The 27756-nt window shown below is 34.5% G+C and overlaps 1 protein-coding gene and 1 long non-coding RNA gene across 14 annotated transcripts in view; one reads left to right on the top strand and one right to left on the bottom strand.

Annotated features, from left to right (window-relative positions):
* The window catches only part of LOC107970698 (uncharacterized), a 31621-nt gene extending 11450 nt beyond the window's left edge, over window positions 1-20171 (bottom strand). For both annotated transcript variants that reach the window (XR_001713466.3, XR_001713464.3), the window contains exons 1-2: window positions 20081-20171; window positions 9998-10053 (exon numbers count right to left, since the gene is read on the bottom strand). This is a non-coding gene — a long non-coding RNA (uncharacterized LOC107970698). The remainder of the gene's footprint in view (window positions 1-9997; window positions 10054-20080) is intronic.
* Window positions 1-27756, top strand: part of EPHA6 (EPH receptor A6) — a 943752-nt gene that overhangs the window by 614143 nt on the left and 301853 nt on the right. For 2 of the 12 annotated variants that reach the window (XR_010155661.1, XM_063806933.1), the window contains exons 1-2: window positions 20197-20251; window positions 22017-22073. The exons of 7 other annotated variants lie outside the window; for them this stretch is intronic. Coding sequence is in view for 1 of the 5 variants with exons in the window: in XM_016941527.3 (XP_016797016.1) it covers window positions 20177-20251 (75 nt within the window). In the remaining 4 variants the exon portion in view is untranslated. Of the gene's footprint in view, window positions 1-20161; window positions 20252-22016; window positions 22074-27756 lie in introns of those variants that run through there. 3 more of the 12 variants (XR_010155660.1, XM_016941527.3, XM_009445933.4) reach the window with 2 other exon arrangements.

A 27756-nucleotide genomic window follows, 5' to 3' on the forward strand; every position in this document is an offset into this window, starting at 1 on the left:
AGCACTTTGGGAGGCCGAGGTGGGTGGATCACCTGAGGCCGGGAGTTCAAGACCAGCCTGGCCAACATAGTGGAAACCCCTTCTCTACTAAAAATACAAAAATCAGCCTGGTGTGGTGGCAGGCACCTGTAATCCCAGCTACTTGGGAGTCTGAGGCAGGAGAATTGCTTGAACCTGGGAGGCGGAGGTTGCAGTGAGGTGAGATCTTGCCACTACAATCCAGCCTGTGTGACAGAGTGAGACTCCCTCTCTCTCACACACACACAAGAATTTAACAGAAGGAATATAAAACAGTAAGTCCAGGGAAAGTAGGAGGAAAGAAATCATTACCACAAGAGCAAAAGTGGGAAAATAAAAAAACAAAGACAAAATAGAGAAAATCAACAAAAGCAAAAATTGAAAAAACTGATTGATTACATAAACCTTTAGAAAGATTGATCAAAATTTAGGTTTCTAAATTCAAGAAAGAAGACACTTAGATGACTGAAGTAATTCAAGTTTCTAAAGGCTGAGAAACTGGGAAGCAGCTAGAAATCAACACATGAAATAACCAAAACGAAGACAAGAAACTTCTGTGTACATTAAAGTAAAAAATGGGTTGTATTACCAAAAAAACCTGATTTTTAGAATACAGAGGAAAAGGAAAGGAAAAGCCTTCTGAAAAATGTCTTTTTTGTTAACTTTACATGCATTTTTCGTGGGTCAATTGATCAACACTAAATATTAAGTTTGTGAATCATTTTTTTATTTATGTATTCATTCACTGCATGTGATAGATCTATGTGCCAATCTGGGTATTATAAACATTCATAAATCTCTCATATATCATACTTCAAGTTATAATAATGTCACTCGTTCTCTGTGAACCCTTTGATACATCATTCCATTCAATAAACTGTCTATCCTTTGATTCTTAAAAAAAAGATAAAAATTGACCAAAATAAAAGAAACAAGAAACTAAAAACTGGGAAGAAAAATGGAGATATAGTAACAAATATTATAGAGATTGGAAATATAATAAATTTTCCAAGATCAAATTTATGTAAATTACATGTGAAAACTTACACAAACTAGAAAAAACTTCATACATATATTATTTACTAAATATGACTAAAAAGGAAATAGAAAACTTGCATAATTACTTCACTACTAAATAATTGGAATCAGTGGATAAAAACTGTTCCCAACACTAAGAGCATCTGGCTTAGATGGTTTTTAAGTCATTTTTTCCCCCATCTTTCAAGGAACCCATCATTTCAAACATATTCAAGCTTTTCCTAAGAATGGGGAAAAAAGGAATTTTCTGAAGTGTGTTCCATAAGGCCAGAATAACCTCTTAACTGAGCGAGGGTAGTAGGAGAAATAATAACTACAGGTAGATCTTACTCAGAAGCACAGGTACAAAATCCTAAATTAAATGTAACCAACCAAACTAGCTAAGTATAGAAAAAAAGACAAACAGACAAAAAAAAAAATAGGGCCAAATTTGGATTTATTTCAGGAATGCATGAGTATTTTAACAGCAGATAATTTATCAATGTAACTTAACATTCAGCAGATAAAAGGAAAAGGTCCAAATAATCACCTTAATAGATGCAGAAAAGGCATTTCATGTATACCATCTATTCTTGGGTATTATTCTCAGAAATCTAGTAATATGAGATAACTTCTTTAACATAATTCAGATCAAGCAAATAGCCTTCTTAGTGAGGAAATATTACACTACTTCTCCCAAAACAAGAACTACATAAAAATGTCCATTATCATAGTTTCTACTAAATAGTAGAGGATCTCGCCATTTCAATGGGATAAAAATAAAATAAAATAAAAGCATATATGTTGTTAAAAAAAAACCCCACATTATTCCAGATGATATGACTCTTTACATAAAAATTTTTCCCAAATGTACATTCAGATTTAAAAAGATTATAGTAAGGTGTCTCGCTCTGCAAATTTAAATGCATTTCTATACATCAGCATCAAAAGAAAACACATTTTAAAGAAATTAAATTTACAATAGCAACTTAATCTGTAAAGCATTTGAGAATAAATCTAAAATAGTTTTCAATATGTACAAAACAATAAAATTTTATAGAAAGACATTAAAAACACTCAAATACAGCCCACATTTGTAAATAAGAAAAGCTTATCATAGAAAGATCAGTTTTACCCCAAATGATGTGCAGCTTTAATGTCTAATAAAAATTCTAGCAGATCTCTTTGTGGAAATCGAAAAACTGATTTTAAACTTGATGAGGAAATGAAAAATAGGGGGCCATGAATAACCAGGATACTTTTGATACAAAATATGTTGAAGTTACATGCCTTGGCAGATACTTTAGAGTTACTCTAAAGTATAGTGCATAACATTGTTGCACAATGAGACAGCAAGACCAATGTATCGTAACAGAATGTTCAGAAACAGACTTGCACATGTGTGGACCTTGAACCTATGGCAGAAGTGGCACTGCAGATCATTAAAAATGTATGGGCTATTCACTAGGTAATAGGTACTGGGTAATGTATATTGGTAGAAAAAAAAGAAACTAGATTCCCACCTCATATCATTCACAAATTTAAATCCAATTGTTCTAAGGACAAAATGTGATGGAAAGAACTTTAAAATTTTTGGAAGGAAAATAGAGAACAATTTCCTTTCTCCTTGCAAGGAAAATATTTCACAAATGAAATGCATGTTCTTACCTTAAAAGAAAAATTGATAATTTTCATTATAGTCATTTTAATAATACTCTCTCAAAAAACTTTATTTAGATTGTCAAAAGACAAGACAAACTGAGAGAAGATATTTGCCATGCATACAATTAGTAAAGGAGTAGTATCCAAAATACATAAATCCTGTAAAACCATTAGAAAAAGAACAAGCCAATTGAAAACCTTATGTAAGAGCTGTATGTCAACCTAGGTAAGAAAATACACTCAACTTCATTAGTAATAGGGAAACTGCAATTCAGCAAGAATACTTAAGTATCAAAATACATATACCCCCAACACTGGAGTACCCAGATTCATAAAACAGGTTTTTAGAGACCTCTGAAGAGACTTAGATAATCACATGATAGTGGGAGATTTCAGTATTAGACTGATCATTGAAATAGAAAACTTGCAAAGATGTTTGAGACGTAAAATCAGCACTTGACGAAATGGACCTAACAGGTATCTACAGAGCATCCACTGAACAACATACATTATTCTCAGCTGTACATAGCACATACTCTAAAATCAACCAGAAGTTCAGCCATAAAGCAATTCTCAACAAATTACAAAATCAAAAAAGAAAACTGAGTCATATATCCCTGATGAACATAGATGCAAAATTCCACAACAAAACATTAGCAGAGCAAACAAGTACCACATCAAATAACTAATCCACCATGACCCATTAGGCTTTATTCATGGGATGCAAGGTTGGCTCAACATACACAAATCAATGTGATTCAGTAAATAAAACTAAAAACAAAAACCACATGATCATCTCAGTAGGTGCAGAAAAGGCTTTCAGTAAAATTCAACATCACTTCAAGTTAAAGACACTCAACAAACAAGGCATTGAAGGAACATACCTGAAAATAATAAGTGTCATCTATGACAAAACCACAGCCAACATCACAGTGAATGGGCAAAAGCTGGAAGCCTTTCCCTTGAGAACCGGAACAAGACAAGGATGCCTACTCTAACCATGCCTATTCAAAATAATACTGGAAGTAGCAGCTAGAGTAATCAGGCAAGAGAAAGAAATGAAAGGCATTCAAATAAAAAGAGAGGAAGAAAAACTATCTCTCTTCACAGATGATACGATTTTATAGCCAGAAAACCCCATAATCTTTGCCCAAAAGCTCCTAGATCTGATAAAAAATTTCAACAACTTTCAGTATACAAAATCAATGTGCAAAAATTGGTAGCATTTTTATACATGAACATTGTCCAAGATGAGAGTCAAATCAAGAATACAATTCCATTTACAATAGCCACTAAAAGAATAAAATACCTAAGAATACATCTAGCCAGGGAGGTGAAAGATCTCTACAATGATAAATATAAAATGCTGCTCAAAAAAATCACAGACAACACATACAAATGGAAAAACTATTCATGTACATGGATAGAAAGAATTCTTATTATTAAAATTGCCATACTACCCAAAGCAATCTACATATTCAATGCTATTCCTATCAATCTACCTATGACATTTTTTACAGAATTAGAAAAAACCTTTCTAAAATTCATATGGAACCAAAAAAGAGACCAAATAGCCATAGCTATTCTAATCCTAAGAAAAAAGAACAAAACTGGAGGCATCACATTACCTGACTTCAAATTATACTATAAGGCTACAGTAACCAAAACAGCATGGTACAGAAACAGATACCTAGACTAATGCAACAGGTTAGAGAACCCAGAAATAAAGCCTCACACCTATGGCCATCTGATCTTCTACAAAGTCAACAAAAACAAGTGATGGGGAAAGGACTCCCTATTCAATCAGTGATGCAGAAATAACTGGTTAGTCGTATGCAGAAGATTGAAACCGGCCCTCTTCTCTATTAGTCTCTTCTCAGGCTGCTAATAAACACATACTTGAGACTGGGTAATTTATAAAGGAAAGAGGTTTAATGGACTCACAGTCCCACATGGCTGGTGAGGCCTCACAATCATGGTGGAAGGCGAATGAGGAGCAAAGTTATGTCTTACATGGCAGCAGGCAAGAGCAAGTTTGTGCACAGGAACTCTCATTTATAAAACCATCAGATCTCCTGAGACTTGTTCAGTACCATGAGAACAGTATGGGGAAACTGTCCCCATGATTAAATTATCTCCACCTGGCCCCGTCTTTGACACATGGGGATTATTACATGTTAAGGTGAGATTTTGGTGGGGACACAGCCAAACCATATCTTTTCACCCCTGGCCATTCCCAAATCTCATATCCACACATACCAAAATCAATCATGCCTTCCCTACAGTCCCCCAAATCTTAACTCATTTTAGCATTAACTCAAATGATAATGATCATAGTCCAAAGTCTTAGCTGAGACAAGGCAAGTCCCTTCTGCCTATAAGCGTGAAAAATCAAAAACAAATTAGTGGCCATGCTTGGTGGTCATACCTGTAATCCCAGCATTTTGGAAGACCAAGGGGGGCAGATTACCTGAGGTCAGGAGATCAAGACCAGCCTGGCCAACATGGTGAAACCCCATCTCTACTAAAAATACAAAAAAATTAGCCAGGCATTGTGGTGGGCACCTGTAATCCCAGCTACTTGGGAGGCTGAGGCAAGAGAATCACTTGAACCCAGGAGGCAGAGGTTGCAGTGAGACGAGACCACGCCATTGCACTCCAGCTTGGGCAATAAGAATGAAACTCTGTCTCAAAAAAAAAAAAAAAAAAAAAAAGCAAGTTAGTTACTTCCTAGATACAATGGGAGTACAGGTGTTGGGTAAATACACCTGTTCCACATGGGAGAAATTGGACAAAATGAAGAGGCTACAGGCCAATGCAAGTCCAAAATCAAACAAGGCAGTAATTAAATTTTAAAGCTCCCAAAGAATCTCCTTTGACTCCATGTCTCATATCCAGGTTATACCGATGCAAGAGGTGGGCTCCCATGGCCTTAGGCAGCCCTACCCCTGTGGCTTTGCAGGGTACAGCCCCCTCCTGGCTGCTATCACAGGCTGGCGTTAAATGTGTGTGACTTTTCCAGGTGCATGATGCAAGCTGTCCGTGGATCTGCCATTCGGGTCTGGAGGACAGCGGCCCTCTTCTCACAGCTCCACTAGGCAGTACCCCAGTGGGGACTCTGTGTGGGGGCTCCAACCCCACATTTCCCTTCCACATTGCCCTAGCAGAGGTTCTTCATGAAGGCTTCATCCCTGCAGCACAGCTCTGCCTGGACATCCAGGTGTTTCCATATGTCCTCTGAAATATAGGCAGAGGCTTCCAAACCTCTGTGCACCTGCAGGCTCAACACTATGTGAAAGCTTCTAAGGTTTGGGGCTTGCACCCCCCCAAAGCCACTACCCGAGCTTGTACATTGGTCCCTTTTAGCCATGGCTGGAGTGGCTGGGATGCAGGGCACCAAGTCCCTAGGCTGTGCACAGCAGAGGGGCCCTGGGCCCAGCCATGAAAACATTCTTTTCTCCTAGGCCTCTGGGCCTGTGATGAGAGGGACTGCCGGGAAGGTCTCTGACATAGCCTGGAGACATTTTCCCCATTGTCTTGGTGATTAACATTGGGCTGTTCATTACTTATGCAAATTTCTGCAGGAGGCTTGACTTTCTTCCCAGAAAATTGTTTTTTCTTTTCTATTGCATTGTCAGGCTGCAAATTTTCCAAACTGTTATGCTCTGCTTCCTCTTGAACACTTTACTGCCTAGAAATTTCTTCTACCACATACTCTAAATCATCTCTCTCACGGACTGAGCTCCACAGATCTCTAGGGCAGGGGCAAAATGCCTCCAGTTTCTTTGTTTAGCAAGAGTGACTTTTACTCCAGTTTCCAAGAAGTTCCTCATCTCCATCTGAGACCACTTCAGCCTGGACTTTATTGTCCACATCACCATACATTTTGATCAAAGCCATTCAACAAACCTCTAGGAAGTTCCAAACTTTCCCAAATCTTCCTGTCTTCTGAGCCCTCTAAACTTTCCAACCTCTGCCTGTTACCCAGTTCCAAAGGCGCTTCCACATTTTCGAGTATCTTTACACCATCACCCCACTACCCCATACCAATTTACTGTATTAGTCTATTCACATGCTGCTAATAAACACATAGCCAAGACTGGGTAACTTATAAAGGAAACTTATTAACTCACAGTTCCATATAGCTGGGGAGGCCTCACAATCATGGTGGAAGGCAAAGGAGAACCAAATGTATGTCTTACACAGCAGCAGGCAAGAGCAAGCATGTGCAGGGGAACTCCCATTTATGTAACCATCAAATCTCATGAGGCTAATTCACTACCACAAGAACAGTATGGGGGAACCACCCCCATAATTCAATTATCTCCACCTGGCCCTGTCATTGGCATGTGGGGACTATTACTATTCAAGGTGAAGTTTGGGTGGGTACACAGCCAAACCATGTCACCTTCTTTATACCATATACAAAAATAAACTCAAGATGAATTAAAGACTTAAATATAAAACCAAAAACTATAACATTCCTAGAAGAAAACCTAGGAAATACCATTCTGGACATACACCCTGGCAAAGATTTTATGAGGAAGCCTCCAATAGCAATTGCAACAAAAACACTGTCAAGTGGAACATAATTAAACTAAAGAGCTCCTGCCAAGCAAAAGAAACTATCAACAGAGTAACTAGACAACCTACAGAATGGGAGAATATATTTGCAAACTGTGCATCCAACAAAGGTCTAATATCTAGAATCTATAAGGAACTTACACAAATTAACAGGTGAAAGGCAACCTCATTAAAAAATGAGCAAAGGACATGAACAGATACTTCTTAAAAGAAGACATACACATGGCCAAAATTATATAAAATAAGTCATCATCACTAATCTTTGGGAGAAATGCAAATCAAAGCCAAAATGAGATACTATCTCACACCAGTCAGAATGTTTATTATTAAAAAGACAAAAAATAACAGATACTGGCGAGGTTGCAGAGAAAAAAGAACACTTATGCACTGTTGGTGGGAGTGTAATTAAATTAGTTACACCTGTGGAAAGCAGTGTGGCGATTCCTCAAAGAGCTAAAAACAACTACCATTTGACCCAACAATCCCATTATTGGGTATATACCCAAAGGAATATATGTCATTCTACTATAAAGACACATGCTTGCTTATGTTCACTGCAGAACCATTCACAACAGCAAAGTCATAGAATCAATCTAAATGACCATTAATGGTAGAGTCAGTAAAAAATTATCATACATATACACCATGGAATACCATGCAGCCATAAAAAAGAATGAGATCATGGCCTTTCCAGGAACATGGTTGCAACTGGAGGCCATCATCCTTTGCAAACTAATGCAGGAACAGAAAACCAAATATTGCATGTTCTCACTTATAAGTGGGAGCTAAATTATGAGAACACATGGACACACAGAGGAATAACAGACACTGGGGCCTACTGGAGGGTGAAGAGTGGAAAGAGGAAGAAGGCCAGGAAAAGTGACTAATGGGTACTAGGCTTAATACTTCAGTGATTAAATAATCTGTACAACAAACCCCATGACACAGGTTTACCTGTGTAACAAAACTGCACATGTATCCTTAAAGTAAAATTAAAAAAAAAAATGTGGTACATATACACCATGGAATATGATGCAGCCATAAAAAAAAAAAACAACAAAACCATGTCCTTTGCAGCAACAGGGGTGGAACTCAAGGGCATTATCCTAAGCCAATTAATACAGGAGGAGAAAACCAAATACTGCACGTTCTCACTTATAAGTGGTAGTTAAGTGTTGAGTATGCATGACACAAGGAAGGGAACAATAGACACTGGGGCCTACTTGAGGGTTGAGGGTGGTGAGGGTGCTGTCTATGGGGCACTATGCTGATTACCTGGGTGATAAAATAATCTATACCCCAAATCCCTGCAACACACAATTTATGTAACAAACCTGCACATGTATTTCCTGAACCTAAAATAAAAGTTGGAAAGAAAAAAAATATATGAATAGTGTATATTAGTGAAATGAATGAACAGTTGGTATTGCTCCAAAATGGTAAGCTTTAGAAATATAATTTAGTCCCAGAAGACTACATATAATATAAAAATATTTGTAGAAACCTCAAAAACATACGAAACTAAACAATATATTATTTATGTACCTTTAAAGATGTGCTAACTTTTATTTTTATAAGTAAGGAAATGATAAACAAAATTCATGATAGTAAATATCTCTTTGAAAGAGGGAGGAGACTGGATAGGGAAGGAACACAGAAATACAAGTTAAGGAAACTATTAAATTACTATATTAATGTACAATATTGCTTATGATATTTCAGAATTTATATCACTTTAGTATATTTTAAACTAATATTTCATGAAGCTTATATCATAGACCTAGTCTCACTAGATGTTTTACCACTATAGTTACATGGTCAAATTGATTTGGAAAATGTGGAATATATTTTTATTTCTAGAGTTTCACAGATCACATGGGCATATTAAATGCTCAGAGAAAACCTAAACTAAGCAACCTACGTATTTTATTTAACTGGGTGTTTTCCAAATACATTTTCCCTCAGTGGTGACAAGGAGAGTGTTCTCCCTTTAAGAGAGAGAACGGGCTACAAGGAGGGTCTCCAGCTACCACAGCTTCAAGGATCCACCTAAAGGTTCACTTGAAAGCCCTCATTCTGCCTGAGATCCGGGTACTAGAACCAGACCTTTCTTGCTGAATACAGAAATGCTCAAAAGAGCAGTCTCCTCTTGGGACTCCTAAATGCCTGGCCAAGACTTTCTCAGGCTTGCAGTGCCATCAGAGACATTTTCTACCCAATCCTCCTTCTTTAACTCTCTCCTCTCACAGGCATCAGGCCTGTATTATGGTCTGAAAGAGCTTTCTTGCCTCCTCTCAATTCCTCACCCCTTTGACTTGCACAGGTGTTTCTTTCCATAAATACCTTCTCTTTCAACATCATTTTAGAGTCTGCTCCCAAGAAAATCCAGACTTACACAAGCCATGATTTTTTTTTTCCATAACAACACATAATTCTTGGTAATAGTGTTCCAAGGAAACCCTTTGGGAAATGATTTAAACCAAACCTTTTCTGAGTTTCCAAACTTGATTGCTGGCAAGTGAGGAAATTATAGAAACATAAATGTGGGCTTTAGTTCATCCATACTTTTATAGTAGGAAAATATCATTTTTAAATTATGCATGTATCTTTTTTTCCTTTGAATCCTTTATTCCTTTCCTTCAGAATGAGGGTTATGGAAAATTAATCCCCAGTGGCAGAGTGAATCCCTTAAATTTCTTTTACCAAATAATCTTACCATTCCTATGTGTGGTGGTGTTTATTTCACTGAAGTATGAATTTGAAGCAAGTACTCTAAGGAAGAAAAAATATAACAGTAAATATATTTTGTTCTTTTTTAAATATCACATAGTTTTATTTCTTATCTGTTCTTAATCGGTTTTTATAAGGACCTCAGTCATGAGCCTAGAGATAGAAAAGAAAGATGTTTCTTTTCCCCTATAGCATATTCAAAAGTTTAAATGAAGTTTATTCAGAGTCCTTAGTTTTACCAATTATTTTTTCCTTTCTTGGATATACAAATCTTTAATACACTAAATGCAGCTTCTATAATTTTAAACAAATCCATTCTTCAAACCAAACCAAAGATAGAATAACTTCTATAAAACAGGAGACACTTTAGAGGTATAGTTAGTAGATATTTGTAATTTTCATGTGTTTGCAGACTCTGCAGTGTTGCTGTCAATATATTTTTAATTTCTTCCTATTTGATAAGGGTATACCATACAGATGCTGCTGTGGATGCAGTATTGGCCCCAGTCAGAGTCTTGCTACCATGAGAATCTCTGCTCTAGGCACTATGGTCCTCCCTGGGCTTACTAAGCCAGACAAGCTTCCACAGAGAATGTGATGTTTGCTGAACAACATGGAAATTGGATATAAAACCTTTATTTCTTTTTTAAATTAATGTTTAAATATCACAGTTTTATTTCTAAATGAAATTAAAGAATGAATAACATTCATATTCAAACTGATGAAAAAATTGGCACAGTAGGTATATTATTGGGGATTACTAAATGTTCTATGCCTCACGAATAACTTATAACCAGAAACATTTTTGACACCCTCGTTCTTTGTAAATTTCAAAGAATATTTGAAGTGATTTAATGAATATGGCAACTATGGAAGAAAATAGATTCAACAAACTAATAAAATGAAAGTTTCTGATTTTAAATTAAATACCTAGAAGTGATTTTAGGGGACTAAAATCACTAATAATTCTTCCAAGGTCAGCAACTAAAATTTCAAAAAATATAAAATATCTTAGAGTATCATTTACTCACACAATGGTCTTATTAAAGTCTTAGATGACAGATACCTCTGCTAGGTACTATAGATTTTTATTGGAATAAGCCTCAAATCCTGGAACCTGAAAAAATACCCTACATTGGAATTCATTTTCAAGTACTTATGACTAGAATGTATTTAGCTTCTAGCTTCAAAACTATAATTTGATTTTCATTCACAACAGTTAAATAATTCTTTTAGATGGCCATTTTCAAATCAAGAAGACTAAATTCATTACTTTAATGAGATAAATTTTAAATGAACCACTTTTTATAAAGCATTCATATTGGGTAATTTTTGTAATGCATTTGTCTGAATGCTTTCAAAATGTCCTTTCTCAGAACTCTTGTAAGGGAGGCTGAGTTAACAACCTATTATTATGTACTCCTTACTGAGCTGTTAATAGCTTTACAGTCTCTCAAAGAATACACCTGCTGCTCATAAAAACATTTATGTTGCTACAGAATTTGGCTGTGTTTTAATATCATGTATTTGCAATGACCTTGTAGAATCTGTACTGATTCTATATTTTTAGGGAAAAAACAACAATAAAGAACATTGTCCATTTATTTGAGGATATTAATGGAAAATTGTAAAATAATTTGATTAATGTAAGGGTTCTAATATTTGAAAAGTTGGTTTTCAATAATGGTTTTAAATTTCTTGGTAATTTGTTACACTATTTGAGATTGTTTCTATTTTCATTTTTGAAAGTTTGTTATCTCAATTTATATATGTTGAAAAAGTGGTTTATTTTCACATATGTGTATATTTTAATTAGAAACTGATGGCTTAAATTCTATTAGAAATATCAACATTTCCACAGATTAATTGAAAGAAGTAAAAATTGAAATTAATGTAGACCTTTTAAAAACTTTAAGTCAAAAATATCGGAAGTCTATAATGAGAAAATGTAAAACTTTAGTTAAGGCAGTATTTTTAAAGTTTATCATGATTGAATACAATATAAATTAATTGTTTTTGGCTAAGTTTCAGTTGGCAAAGGCAAATTGTTCCCCCAACCTGTGTTTGATCCTTCCATTTCAGACAAGGACATTTAAAGAAGGCAATCAATGCAATAATTATTTCCATATGTCCCGTGATTCTTGTGATTTTTTTTAATGGCTAAACCACAGCAGGTGGATGAAATCTTTCCATCCTATCTAATTTAGTAATGCCTGAATATATGTAGCTATTACAACTCCTGTTATCCACAACTCCTTGGTAATTTTCCTCCTATTTATTGAATTATGCATCGTAGCATTTTTCTTTCTCATGTTTAACAAGTTTATACTTTTAAGAGACCACCAGATCTTTTCATATTTTAAAAAGACCAACAGATGAGCTTAGTTCAATTGTTGATTAGCACAGGAATGAAGGGTTTTATTGCTGTCCACCTTCAACATGGCAAACAGATAGCGGTACCTGCCAGAGGTATAGTCCTTCTAAGCTCCTAAAACATGCAATAATCAATGATTATTCCAAATCACTATTTTTTATTCTTGAATGTCAAAATGGTTTCATTGTACCTATGAGGGCTACATTAACAACTAGTCAACTGGTCTTATCTACAGAAACAGGCAACTGACTTAAGACTCAAGTTACTGGCTGTATAAAGATACCTCAAGACGTTGATGTTATTCCCACATATAGATCTCAACTGCCACTTAATTACCTAAAGTGCCAGACCCCTGGGAATTTTGCTGACTTATCCTACTAATTTTCTTGACATGGAATTAAAAGGTGGTGTTGTTCTGGGAGATTAATTTACTAAATAACAAATGCAATTCCATCCACTAACTCAAGGTATAGTTTATTATTAAAATATTACTTCTTACTCAAAGTGACAAATGTTTTCAGCAACAACACAAATATCTATGTAATTACATTCACAACAGCATTGATAATCATTCTAACATTTAATGAAGATGTCCCAGCTTAGAAATCACTTCACATGCATTAACATTCGACCCATTACAATATTGTAAGGTGGATAGAACTGACGTTCTATGTTACTTTTTAACAAAGCATGCTGTGTCTCAGTAATAAGATGAAGGGCTTATGTTCACCTGTCTTGTAAGTCACAGAAAGAAGCACTGTTTCTTGAAATTCCAATCCAGTGCTTTTATTAATAAAGTGTATTAGTCTGTTCTCATACTGCTATGAAGATACTACCCAAGACGGGGTAATTTATAAAGGAATGAGGTTTAATTGACTCACAGTTCCACATGGCTGGCGAGGCCTCAGGAAACTTACAATCATGGTGTAAGGCAAAGAAGAAGCAAGGACCTTTTTCCCATGGTGGGAAGAGAGAGAAGAGCCAGAATCGAAGGGGTAAGAGCCCCTTATAAAACCACCGTATGTTGTGAGAACTCACTATCACGAAAACAGCATGTGGGAAACCACCCCCATGACCCAATCACCTCCCACTGGGTTTCTTCCTTGACATATGGGGATTATAGGGATTACAACTGGAGATGAGATTTGGGTGGGGCCACAGAGCCAAACCACATCATAAAGTCATTTAGTTTGCAATATAGAAGATCCTGTTGGAAACTATAAAAGAATTAGAAACCTCAGTTTAAAGCACTGTGAAGCTCATAGTCTTTTTCATCTACAGCATAGATATCCTCCTAAACTCAGTATGGTGGTAAAAACTGAAATGGAAATGCAAATAAGGAAAACTGGTTTGGCCTGTTCTCTACAATTTGCCTGTTCTCTATAGTTTGCCTTCATAGATGAGCACAGATATGTAAGTTAATTGTTGTGATAAAAGAAATAAGAGTTTCATTCTTCCTAATGAGTCTCTTACCTTACATAGTAAAAAGAGAAGTGAATATGTGTCCTGACGTCATTAGTGTTATTTGATGAAGACTCAAAATCTCATGAAATACTAACAAAATATAATCTTTTTAAACCTTAATTTTTTTTGGACATAGGCAGATCTCATTTTAATTGCAAAATACTTCATTTACAGCACAGTCAATAATGAACCAACAGGAGAGTTGCTGACTTTGGAACATATGAATATATAAAAATCCCTTGCAATTCAGGTAGTCGAGATAATAAGGGCATGCAAGGAAAGCAATCCTCCTTTTTCTGAAAAGTTTTACATTTTAAAAGGTGACTAGGCATACTTGGAAGTTCAAAGCAGTAGGATGTCCCTTGCAGGGAAAGAAGGAGGAAAACCCTTTTCCATGTTGTTAGACAAATGTATATCAAATATATCCCAATTCCATTTGACAAAGTCAGGCGGATGACCTCCTTGAACCAGGCTAGGGCAGAACACTTAGTAAAAGTGGGCCCTGGGTGAGGATGCGAATCCAGGAGAAGAAGAGCACCAGATCCGCTGCAGTACCAAACACATCCATTGCACCCTCTAACACAGAAGAGGCACGTCGCCCCATGTCCCTGGACATGGGATACATGAGAACAGTCATCAGATGGTTACTACCCCCATGGCTTGGTGCTTTCTAATGGTGTTAATTCAGGCCATGGAGAAAATCCTTTACCACCAAACACCTTAAATTTTTATGTTAGACTAAGTACTTTGAATTTCAGAGATTCTTATACTATGATTAGAATTGTGACTTATTTCTGTATATAGAATCCATATTACTATTTCTTACATCTCTGCTTCTCAATATATTACTGAAACAGAAAATATAAAATCTAACATAGGTAATATGTAAATCACTTAGTGACATTTAGCTGTATTGCAATACCTCACATTGGAAGCTGCATTGTGTAATAAGTAACAGCATAGAATTTAGAGCTAGACTTCCTAGGTTCAAATCCAAGCCCTACCAGTAATTTATTGAGTGATCTTGTCATCTATAAGACTTAATTCATATAGTAGCTTTGAGAATTTTCTTGGTTTTGAGAGTTCTTCATGCCTACAACATAGTAAGTGTATGAAAGTGTTCATGTTAAAAAAAAAAGTTAACTGCAGTATGTCCTGTGTAAACTTTCAATTGATTTATTTTGACTAATTTGACATGTCATTTCAGGCTAAAAAGTCATACATCCTTCCAAAGAACCAGATAATTGTAGTGTTTATTTTGGTTAAGTTTTGTGTGTGAAGGCAAAATAGCATCAGCCAATCTAGTGACAAAAAAATAGGATCAGTGAACTGTTCCATATTAAAATTGAGGACTGTTAAATGCAGAATAATGTTTAATCTTGTTCCAGGTATCTATTATTGTATAATTTTTAAGCCAAAATGTAGTGGCTTAGAAATTATAATTCATAAATGTTGTATCTCTTGAATCTATTAGTCAGGTATTCAAACAGGACAGAGCAGAGGCAGCTCATCTCTGCTTCACAATCTGGACCTCAACTGGGATGGTGAAACAATGGCTGGTGGCTGGAACACCTGCAGAATGGCTAGGCATCATCTCTTCATACTCTTTCTCTCTCTCTCACCTCTCTTTCTTGCCCTTCTTCCCACCCTCCCTACCCCTTATCCTTGCCATCTCCATCTTTCTAAGGCTCCTCCTCCACATGATTATCTTGGGCTTCCACATAGCGTTGCAGTCTCAGACCAGCCATACATCTTAGATTGCCATACAGAGCTCCAAGACAAAAGTTTAAACTGCCAGTTTTCTTTGAGGCTGGGCCAGGAACTGGCAGCTCATCACTTCTACCCTACTTGGTTGGTCAAATCAGTCATAGACTAGATCAGATTCAAGGAAAGGGAGCACAGATTTGACTTGTCAATGAGAAGAATGTAATAGAATTTACAACCATCTTTATTTTACCATGCTGCTTGATTTTAGGCCTTCATAATATTACATTATTTGCTTTGCTTCTCATTTGTAATAATTTAAAAATATGTATTTTCAGTACTGGGTCAAAACAAATTTATTAATTTTGAATATGCATGACATCCTAAAAACTTGAAGTCTACTTAGTAGTTGTATTTGTATCTGGAAATATTATAGGGTAAAAAATAGTTAATTCATAAAAGCAAATCAAAAGGTGTGAGAAAAAATAAAGAACAAAGTTGTGGAAAGAAAACTTCCACAAATGAGTTTTTTCAGTTATTTGAATCTGGACTATGCATTGAGTTGAGCCAATGTATTTACAACAATCAATATATACAGATGAAATTATCCAACTTTGAAAATGAGATTTCTGCCTGACCAAGGAAATAGCATCCATTACTCGCTCCCAGATCCCTAAATACATACTCCATAAATATTTAACATGGGCAACATGTGTGACCTCTGCAGAACAGGGCTCTTCACTGCCGTGGAGTTATCTTTTACTCTAAATTTAACTTATGGCTTCATCCTAGATATTTTCTTTCTTTCCAATTTGATTTTAAAACCAGCTTAGGTTTATGAATAGATAAATTTGTTCACTCTTTGATAATAGTGCAGATTAACATAATGTTTCTGTAAAGTGACCTTGCTTTGCCTTGAATTACTCTACTCACATTTAACACTATCTGCAGATATTTTCACATTCAAATGTTTAATTTTAAACACCTTATTAGAACTACAAAAACCTTTTGTGTGTGAAGGTGTGGACTTCAGGAAGCTGTCAATTATTACAATGTATTTATTAGTATTATATTACTTATAGTCGCTCAGTGATGAGATATTTAGTTCCCAGTTACAGTATCTTGACAAGCCTATATTTTATGTTATTTTATTATAAATCTTGAGGCATACATTTGATATCTTCTGACGAAATTCAAAATCAGTGATGAAGTTAGATCATTATTTGAAAATATTGGGTTATTTAGAGCATAATAGGATAATTTTCAAGTCAAGACTATATAACTTACTTATAAAGAAGGTTAAAATCTTTATTTTGGGGAGGAGAAACTGGATTTCTTGAATCCTTTGTAGCTTTGTAAATCAATCTTAACAGATATCTGCTTTAGTTTTTGAACAAAACAAATATATTGGTATCAGATCACAGTTAAGGCTCACAAACAAATAGAAAAATTTAAAGTTCCACCACGGTGAAAAAATACATTTAAATGGGAAAAAATGAAAAATAAATAATTAGAAATTGTTTTTTCCCCTGTCCTAAATGAGGGTAAGGAATTCTCATGCTTATATATTTAAATGAATTTCTGCTGCATTTTCAATGCAAGAGGCAGCTCTTATATTACTCTTTTGTGGCCGATTTGGACAAATGTGTGACTTTACATATATTCACAAATGATACTGTTTTTCAGTGAAGACATTCTTGCAAAATAATTTTTCATGTTTTACAGGCAATTTCACTCTAGTGAAAATCTACCTTTCTTAGCTTTCTTATTTACTTTAATTCTGTTGGAAACTCTAGCAACCAAAAGACAGTTTTGGATGCCAGTCAACCAGCATTTGCTCTCTGGTAATTTCATCTTCAAAGAATTTTTATCTACTACCTTTTATTACTCTTAATCTATCCTATAATCCAATTAGCACTACTGTAAAAAAATCCAATGCACTATAGTTCTTAGAGAAATTTTATTGTGTATAATTAAGAGATACAACAAGTGCGTTCAACCCGCGGCCCACACGTGGCCCAGGACGGCTTTGAATGCAGCCCAATACAAATTTGTAAACTTTCTTAAACATTATGAGATTTTTTTTTTTTGCGATTTTTATTTTTTTAGCTCATCAGCTATCATTAGTGTTGGTGTATTTCATGTGTGGCCCAAGACAGTTCTTCTTTGTCCAATGTGGCCAGGGAAGCCAAAAGATTGGGCACCCCTGGTATACAACATGATGTTATGGAATATGCATGATTTTAGAAAGTTACTATAGTGAAGCAAATTAAAATATCCATCATCTAGATTTTTCTTTTTGAAACATATATTATTTCCCCCACTTTTGTTGTTTTTCAATCTGCATCCCAAAATTAAATATAATTAATCAAAGGACCAGGCATGTGTTGCCTTTCTAGTTTCCTGCCACTCCATTCTGCCATGTTGTTATAATGGTTTAACTATGAAAATGTTCAGTTTGACATTTGGAATAGAATTTATATTTGAATAAGTCAACATATGTGTATTAATGTTTCCAAAGATACTTAGCGTGTTATTTTCTCTCAGTGGCATTTGTTGCTAAGTTATGCTAACTTTTATCATCAAAGTTGTTTTTATCTAGCGTTTATGTGGCTGTTTTAATACTTGACCTAAACTACTGACATCAGCAGGAATTTGTAAACTCTTCTAAGAATGCTTAAACTAAATGTAATACTCAATTTTTTGGTTGTTGTTTTTGTTTTTGTAGAAACGGGGTCTCACTATATTGCCAAGGCTGGTCTCAAACTCCTGGCCTCAAGTGATTCTTCCGACTCTACCTCCCAAGGTGCTGGGATTACAGGTGTGAGCCACCACACCCAGCCTCAAATTTTCTTATAATAAATATATTTTTTCCTCTCCATTTTCCCCCTTTCAAGTCATTTTATCTATCCTCAGTACTCCAATAAATATGTATTCTTTAAATGTTTTGCTCTCTGCTATTTATATTTCTGAGTTTTTTCTATCCGTATATTATTACCAAATTTATATGTGATTTTAAAATTCTAGTAAATGATCTAAAACTTTAAGAATGAATGACAAATTTAAAGTTGTTGTTTGACTATAATATACTTTTAACAAATACTATTAAGAAATGTTGGAATGAAGGCACTTTCTTCAGGGCCAAGTATCAAACTTTAAACACTTAATTTTTAGTTGAACATCATTGTAAATATTTATAGAGTGGTAAAGCACAGAAGAAAAATCTGTATCTCATCTATCTACAGGTAGGCTACATGAAGACAGATGGGAAAGTTAAAACTGAATAAATATCAAGAATATGTATTAAAAGATATTTCAGCACAAATCTTAGTTTCTGTATAGCATACTATTTTGTAAAATATTTTTGGCAAGTAAAATCTTGGACATTCTCCACAATGTTCCTAAGAGAACAAGTATGCTATACTGACATAATATTATTACATTTAGGTTGTAGAAGCACTATATGCTAGCAAAAGTGACTTTTCTCATCTCCCATTTGAATTGTCATTAATTTATGCCAACAAACTTTAAATTGCTCTAATAATATTTAAGAATTTAAAAGCTAAGCTTATGGAGCAATTAATTCATTTTTTAATTCAGTCATTTGGACAATATATCATGAGAGCCTACAATATGCTAGGCATACTGTATTAAGTAGTTGGAATATAAAGGTTAAAAAGCAAGTAAACACAACATTTTTTAAGACTTGTCACAGCATCTGCAAGATGACCTTAAGGCACAAGCCTATCATTGCCCTGGAATAAATGCACCACCTATTGATAGTTACTCTTAAAAGAAAGAAACAATGCTACGTTACACACCTGCTGGATCCTGTAAAACAGTTTTACATATTATTTTGGTTTATCTTACAACAAGCTTGACCCTTTGATATAGGTATAACCTTTCCAATTTTCATAGATGAACTGACTACAACTAGGACTCTATTGGTCTCATTCTAGCACCAGTATTTTCAAAAGATCACACTTTAATAATTAGGCCATTTTCTCTAACAGTAAATATCACTATTTCAAGCAGTTCGTTATCTATATATAAGTTATCTATTTTATTAAAATCAATTACAAATGTTTAATTCCAGATCAATATTCCTCTATCATCGGTGTACTTCTGTGCCTTCTCCTACTACTGTTCAATATTTAATGTTCAGGAATGCATTAAATATTCATTTTAGGTGAAACAAGGTACACATTGGTAGGAATATATGAAAATAGTCATAAATGCATTTCAAAGTGATTTGGGGTTATCTGTAATTTTCGATTACTGGGAATAATCAAGAGTTGATTGTAGTAAATTATAGTAGTAGAATACTTAATGATACGTCCCCAGAAATGCAGTCAAAAAGTAGTTGTGTACATGGAATAACTACTTCTACATTTTTCTTGCTTATACGTATTTTGCAATTTTGCCACAACAGTAGCTAATTTTTACCTAAGAAAAACATTTTAGAGCACCCTACCCACTAGCTTAAACCACCAAGGAATTTCTTAACCCTTTCTACTCACCCCTTACCATTAGAAATTTCTTCTTGTGCATTTTAATGAATGCGAGAAAAGAAAACAACTCTGTTGGTTGCCGACAACAGAACCCAGCTGCCGCTACTATTTAATGTTGTCACAATGCAGAATCCAAGGCAGAGTGGAACTTCCCAGCCTCAGAAAGGCAGAAACCAGGAAAGCTAAGGTTGTTCAACTTCAGTGATGTTTCTTTGTCATGGGTTCAGTGAAGTTTCTCATCATGGGTTCATTTACTTAGGAAAAGAATTATATAGTTATTCTAGCTTCCTCTTGTTTCTGGGACAGTTGGCCAGCCCCATCTTACATTACTGGTAGCTTATAGTTAGATCTGGTTATAGGAGAATCAGTGTGAGCTGAAAGCTATCCTAATGTGTGTCCCTATGTCAAAGCAGAAATTTTAGTAGTTCAATTCCCAGTGATATGTGACCAGAGCTGCAGTAGGTACACCTTATGTTAAATGGTTTAGCGATTCCTTTGTGGATATCAATCAATTGACATTACTAAATACTGACTATGCATCCAGCACTCCTTTGTTTCATTTCGTTTTGTTTTTTGAGGGAAATGTAAACTACATTTTTCAGGAAATTGCAGCCCACTTTAGGATACATATGGATGCACATTCAATAAGTAGAGGAGGGGACCAAATCGTATAAAATTAAGTGCTAAATGCTGGTTAGAATCAAAGAATTTAAAGATTAATTTATTTAAGATGTCTAATTTCCTTACTGTGTAATACCTTTAAAATATTCAAATGCCAGTCTTTTACTTCCTTGGACAGTTTTAATCTGTTGGAAATATAAGGCAAAATTGAGAAACATATAGTCATACTAGAAGATTATAAAACATCTTACAGACACTCTCTAATGAAGAATTTTCTAAAGACTTTGGTTTCCTCAATTGATACAGCATATTGCTCCTAAAATTCTGAAATTTTACTAATTATTTTTAAACACTTAAAAGCATTCATACATATTGATCTTATATCAGGACAACAAAATTTCAACAAATTTCCTGTAGCAGAAATAATTATTTGCAAACCATTAACAAAATCAGAGAAATTTAAAAAAAACCACCACATCTCCAATCTATTTATTTAAAAAATTTTAATTTTATATTAAATAATATATTAAAGCATAATAGACAAATTATGAACTATTTAAAATGAAAGACATTAAGATCCTCACATATCTAAAACTGTGAAATGTGACCAATGCAGAAAAATAAAGTAATTAGAAGGAATGAGCAAGTGTAAAATCAAAAATTAATGAAATAGAATCACTAATATTTGATTTGAAAATCAAAAGCCAGTGTTTTTAAAAGATTGATCAAATAAACAAGCTTACCTAAAAATAATAGGAAATGTTATTTACATATGGAAGAGATTTTTAATAAGACAAGACTAGATGTAAATATATATCAATAAATATAAAGGAAATATAATAATTTTATGGTAATTATCAAAACTGAATAAGGAGAAGATTTGAATATAGCGTAAAATAATTTTAAATGATAGTCAAGTGTGTACTACCAACATGGTCCATTTCAATTAAGTTTTCAAAGAGCAGATAATTCCCATGTTGTGTCAGTTATTGCAGAACATTAATAAGTGGAAAGTTTCACAATCCGTTCTCTAAATATAGTATAACCCAAATATTGTGAGATTGAAAAAGAAAACTGTAAGCTGAGATAACTTATAAGTATATGCTTAAAAATTTTAGCCTGAAATATTACCGTATTGAATTCAAAATTACAATAAAAATTCTAATATATTATGAACAAGTGTTAACAGGAAGGGTTTATCTTAGGAATGCAAAGATAGTTCTGCCTAAGTATATACTTTATTGAGGAGAAAAACATAAAATTCACTTTGCAACAGATAAATTGTTTTATAACATCCATAATTCATTTCACATTTTAAAAACAAAATACAGACAAACAAAACTACAATGGAAGAAGAAAACGTCCTCAACTAGACATCTGCCAAAAATGTAAGTCAGACATAATTATATTTAACCATAACACAATTAGAATCTGTTTGATTAAAGAAGAAAGGAAAAAGTTTCTGCTTTTACTGTTACTTTGCAATATTATGCTAAAGCATTGCAATAAGAAAAAAATACATGAGAATTTTTTTTTGGTTTGCACAGTAAAATATCATAGATGAAGTTATATAGGTCTTACATACTTTTTGTGATATATTTAGGTATTATAAGGTTTCTGTTACTATAGTGACTACAATATTTAAAATGTAATTATAACTGGTCATTGCTAGTATACAGGAAAACCACTGATAATTGCATGTTGACTATGTAACTGACTTCTCTTGATTAATTCTAAAATTTTTTTAAGTTAATTCTCTCGGAGTTTCTAAGTAAACATTTGTAACTAACAGAGAGAAAATGATGATTTATTTCATTCAACCTTTAGGAGAGACATTTTCTACATATATTAAAAAACTGTTATTTTTAAGTTTTGTAAGATAATTAAGTTATGCTTTACAAAGAAAGAACATATACTTTATGATTTGGCTAGAGTAGAATAAGATTTTCTCCAACTAGCTTTAAAAATGGAGTAGATTAAAACTTCGGATGAATCAAGGCAACTTAGAAACAAGAATAGAAATGGATGACTTTTTATGACTATAAGCTCTTTTATCATTATTCCTATTTTACAGAAGTGGTATAACTCAGTTCCTGGGTTCACACATAACTCACTCTGGTACTCTATTTTGTACATCTTGAACTGGAGTGCACTCAGAGTTGATAACTATTCAGGAATTGGTTTATTCTGATTAAATGCTAAAAGAGACTGAAGAGGGCTGGGCATGGTGGTTCACAGCTGTAATCGCAGCACTTTTGGGAGGCCAAGGCGAGTGGACCACTTGAGGCTAGGAGTTCAAGACCAGCCTGGCCAACATGGTGAAACCCCGTTTCTACTAAAAATACAAAAATTAGCCAAGTGTGGTGGCACGTGCCTGTAGTCACAGCTACTCGGGAGGCTGAGGCAGAAGAATCGCTTGAACCACAGAGTTTCAGATCGCACCACTGCACTCCAGCCTGGTTGACAGGACGAGACTCTGCCTCAAAAAGAGAGAGAGAGAGAGACTGAAGAACAAACCAGAATATTCACGTATTAAATATACAGAAGTCTGCCCTTTCCAAGAACAAATATATTTATGTTTGCCCCTACAGAGCTTGAGAATCCACATTAGTAATCAGAAGATTGCAACATTAAAGTAGAAATATGAAAAATATTAAGGACTCTTTCAGCCAGAATATGATGACTATGTGTACCCAGGTAGAACTCATTTTTAAAAGGGTCAGCAAAATAAAGTCCACGGGGTTCAGTGTCTATTTCCTTTGGAAAGTAATTGTTAAATGCTGACCAAATCTAGTATTCAAACTTTTCTTTTCCCAGAGCCATGTGAAATATCTTCCTTTCATTCAAGTAAAAGACTTTCAGCTTTGCTAATGCCATAGTTCAGGCAATAAGATTTTTTGATAGCCTTTCTAACTTTAGGTTCCTAGGCCCTGCAATTCTTGATTTATCCAGGCAAAATACCTTTCTGCAGATTATAAATCATGTTCTAAATGTGGTTTTAATTCATTTATTTTTGTTTATTTTGAGAGGATTATCCTGGAAACATCTCCACAGTTTGATGAATGTGAGTGTGTACATTTGTGAGTGTGACAGAGAGGCAGGGTGAGGAAGTCAAACAGAAACGGAGAGAGAGAAAGGATGTAAATGACTTAGATGACTTCTAGTGGAACCATTAATATCCTTTTTTATATTATTTTGTTTCTCAAACAACCTGTAGCTTCAGTCCTCTAGCCAGTAGAACAAGAGCTTTACCACTGTCTTAATTAAGACATCGCAAAAAAAAAAAAAAAAAAAAAAAGATTTGGATAGTAGAGTACTACATATGAATAGCACTTGGACCTATTCCTGCACTTGCACCTATATTTTCAAATCGGTATGACTTAAAGCCAAGAAGTTATCTTTACACATCAAAACTTCTAAAAGAGTCTCCTGGACTTTATTAAACAAATTCTATTCCCAGGCTTGAACGAGAATACTGTATATTCCATGCAAGACTGGGTGATTTATTTGCCTCCTATATTACTTAATATCTGCCTATATGACATAAAATTAATAGAAAATAAAAATAAAGGCAGCCTGCATGGATTTGTTAACCTTAATAGAAAATAATTTTACCTTTGAAATGTGTATTTAAACATTTGGTGTTGAGAATTTTTTCTTCCAATTGAGGAACTAGTTGTTCATATAAACATAGTCTAATGATTAGCCAACAAATCATTACTATGTGGTCCATAAGCTGTGTTAGTTACTTCTAGTATATAGATAGTTAAGAACATAAAGTGTGGAAAAAAACTACTTTGGCTCAGTCTAATCCATAGACATATATACTCTGGACATATTTGCTTAAATGGGGTGTAGTGGAAAAAGCACAACTTCGATGGAAGCCACTGACAAGTTGTGTGACTTGTTTTGCTAATTTACTTATTCTTTCTGGACTAATTTGATCATAGATAAATGGAAATAAAAGTATTACCAGTTCTTATTTCACAAGACTATTATGAAGATTAGATTTTAGATGTGTATGAAAACACCTTGTAAATTGTAAAGCTCTACATAAATCATTGTTATTATGATTGTTGTTATATCTTTACATAGATATGTCTAGAAAATAAAATATAATTTTTATCTTACATTTAATCCAATTAATTTAAAATTAAAAATAAAACAAAGAGGTGATACCTTTTAGAAATCCCAATAGGCCCAAAGACTTTAGGAGAAAGCAAACCAGCTAAAAGATGACCACTATGCTGGCCTATTGAATCTATTCCCATAAATGGAAATGGTAAACCCAAGAGAGGGAGATGAGGAATGATGACAATGATTCATAGCAGAAGGGAAAACACCTGCATTTCTGACATTAAAAAAATATTGAATTGAATTGCTAGGTAGAACGTTGGTGATTACGTAAGCTACACCTAACAAAGTGTTCTAGAACCTTATACATACCATGAGATTCAATGAATGTCTGTAGAATGAATGAGTCTTCTAGAGGAGTAAATCAAAACCTAAAAGGTAATTTGCCAGGGTACATAATAGAAGCAGAATCAAGATAATATCCAAGACAGGAGAACTCTAACCTAGAATTCTTTCCATGCTGTCTTCTATTGATACAGGCCCTGTTATCTCTGACTGTAGAAAGATATAGCCATAGGGTCTGAACACCTGAGCCTATTTGTTTTCACCAAGTTATAGTTTTCAGATTGAATGCTAACAGGTTCCAGACTCTAGCAAGAGGGTCCATTTTAGTTACCATGAAAAGTTGGCACCTATAAAGCTAAGTTCAGTATTTCAGGTAAACGAAAGGTTCAGTGTGACAGTAGGATTCCCAGAAAAGCCTTGATTCTCAGCATCTTGGAAGGAGCAGTGCCTAAATGTAAGTGCCAGGGCCTTCCCATGGGAAGAGAACCATAGGTAAAAGTCAACATCTCTAGAGAACAGTATGTGCCTGCCCTGTTTGACAGTGCTCTACGTTCACACTATTTGGTTCCAAACTATTTTTTTTTAATTTGGATACAAATATGTCAAACAGGAATTGTATGTATGTTTTATTTTAGAAAATGATACAACTTAAAATGTGTTAAAGTTCATTGCTTCTCAATGACTTTTTCTCACAATTGGTGCTATTTTCTGTGCTCATCTGAGGGGAGGTCATGCAACAAGCTGATTCACTTTCAGCCGACAAGCATTAGTGCACAAGATGGCCAGTGCTCTCAGCCAATGAGCATCCACTGCACTATTCACAGTTGAGTGTGCTTTGCAACCCATGCAACTATGCCTTTGGAGGTTCACTTTATGCCATTTATTTACTCCCTGATACCATGTCTTAATACACAAAAATGTGCAAGTAATAGTTCTTGGTCTCCCACAAAGAATTTTTTAAATCATACTTTTAGATATTAATAAGTACTTAGAACTAATTAATAATACCTTGTATGAAAACTTTTGAAGTATAACTATGGCAGTACTTAGCATGAAATTTGTAAGCTTAAATTATATATTTGAAAGAATGTGCTGATAATGAGTTAAGCATGAAGCATAAGAAGTTAGAAGACAACATATCTAACAGAAAGTACAAAGAAGAAAGAAAATTTATAGTAAGAACAGATATCAAATGTAATAGATTAAAAAAAAATAGAGGGGAAAAAGCCAAAAATGTGTTCAAACCTCTGGAAAGCTTGATCATGAAAAAAAGAAATTATAAAAATAAATAATATTAAGAATGAGAAGAGGAATTTTATCACACATTCAGCAAAGATGAAAAACAGAACTTTATGAACAATGGAACGTGTTCCCTAGCTAAGTTGAAGATTTACGTGTCATACAGCTAGCAATGCCATCATGGTACAAACTCCAGAAAAGCACGCCAACATACCCTATCTAAACATATTCAAAATTCAACCTGCCAGGATGAAGAAAACATCTCAATGGCTCTGTGGCAAAGCCTGGTCGCTACCTGGTGACAACACCTTTGAATTGGAGTTGATGCGTCAGCAGAAAGGCAACTGGCCAAAATTCTGGGACGATAGTGTCCTACCTATGCATATCATAGACAAAAGCTAACTTGGTTTCCCAAGAGCTTAAAAACACCAGGAGGAGAGAGGTCTGCTGTGTACTGTGAAGAATTCTTGTGACTGCTTCTTCCTGGACCCTCTTCCTCATCATGTCAGCAAGCTGTAAGACGTAAGACAAGGCAGCAGCACTCACCGGTAGTGAGTGATTCGGGCTGAAGAACCCCTTAAGTACACTTCCTACTGTTTGATTTTTAGTCCAAGGATTTAGCTACAAGTACACTTTTGTAGGTAACAACAAAAATGCTAAAAGCTGCCTGCAAAAGGTGTCCTTTATTCCCTGTAACTTTACTGAATAGGAAGTTACTATTTAGCTATGTTTTGGGGAAGCAACAAGGATAAGATATGTAATTATCCTGGAGCCATTCTAAGAGTAAACTTTTGAACCATATCTTCTCTCTTTTGGGATGAGACTAAATGCTTTTTTTCATTGCTTTAAAGTTCTTATCTCAATCATCATTTCACATTGTGAGACAGCACTCAAAATGCACCATAACTCTTACGTTGTAGAAATTCTGTGAAAAGTAGCATATTCTCCTCTTGTATATGAGATTGAAAAATCCAAATGTTCTAGAAATTCCTGCCAGAAACAATATCTTTTTTTTCTAATAGTTCACAAGTATTTTTTCTCCACAATATGTGTTTTAAGCCACCTAATTATAAAGGCCTTGATATGAGCAAGCTCCTACATTTAATCCCTAACAGCTCACTGTCACCATCGATGATTTATAGACTTTATTTCCTTGTATTTTATGCTAGGTTGATAAATATTTATTTACTTTCTAATCTTAAAATCACCTAGAGATAAATATAAGTTGCAGTTTTTTGGTTTAGTCTTTTTTTATTTAAAATGTTGCTGTTCTTAATTCAATTTTTTTCTTTGTACTTTATGTTTAATAAGCAGTTTTATTATTTGGGGTATAAATGGCAAATTCAATTCTTTAGCTAGACACAGAATAACCAAATAGCATATAAAGTTCTGACAAGGAAGGTCATAAAGTTT

This window comes from Pan troglodytes, chromosome 2 (genome assembly GCF_028858775.2).
Source record: "Pan troglodytes isolate AG18354 chromosome 2, NHGRI_mPanTro3-v2.0_pri, whole genome shotgun sequence".
NCBI lineage: Eukaryota > Metazoa > Chordata > Mammalia > Primates > Hominidae > Pan > Pan troglodytes.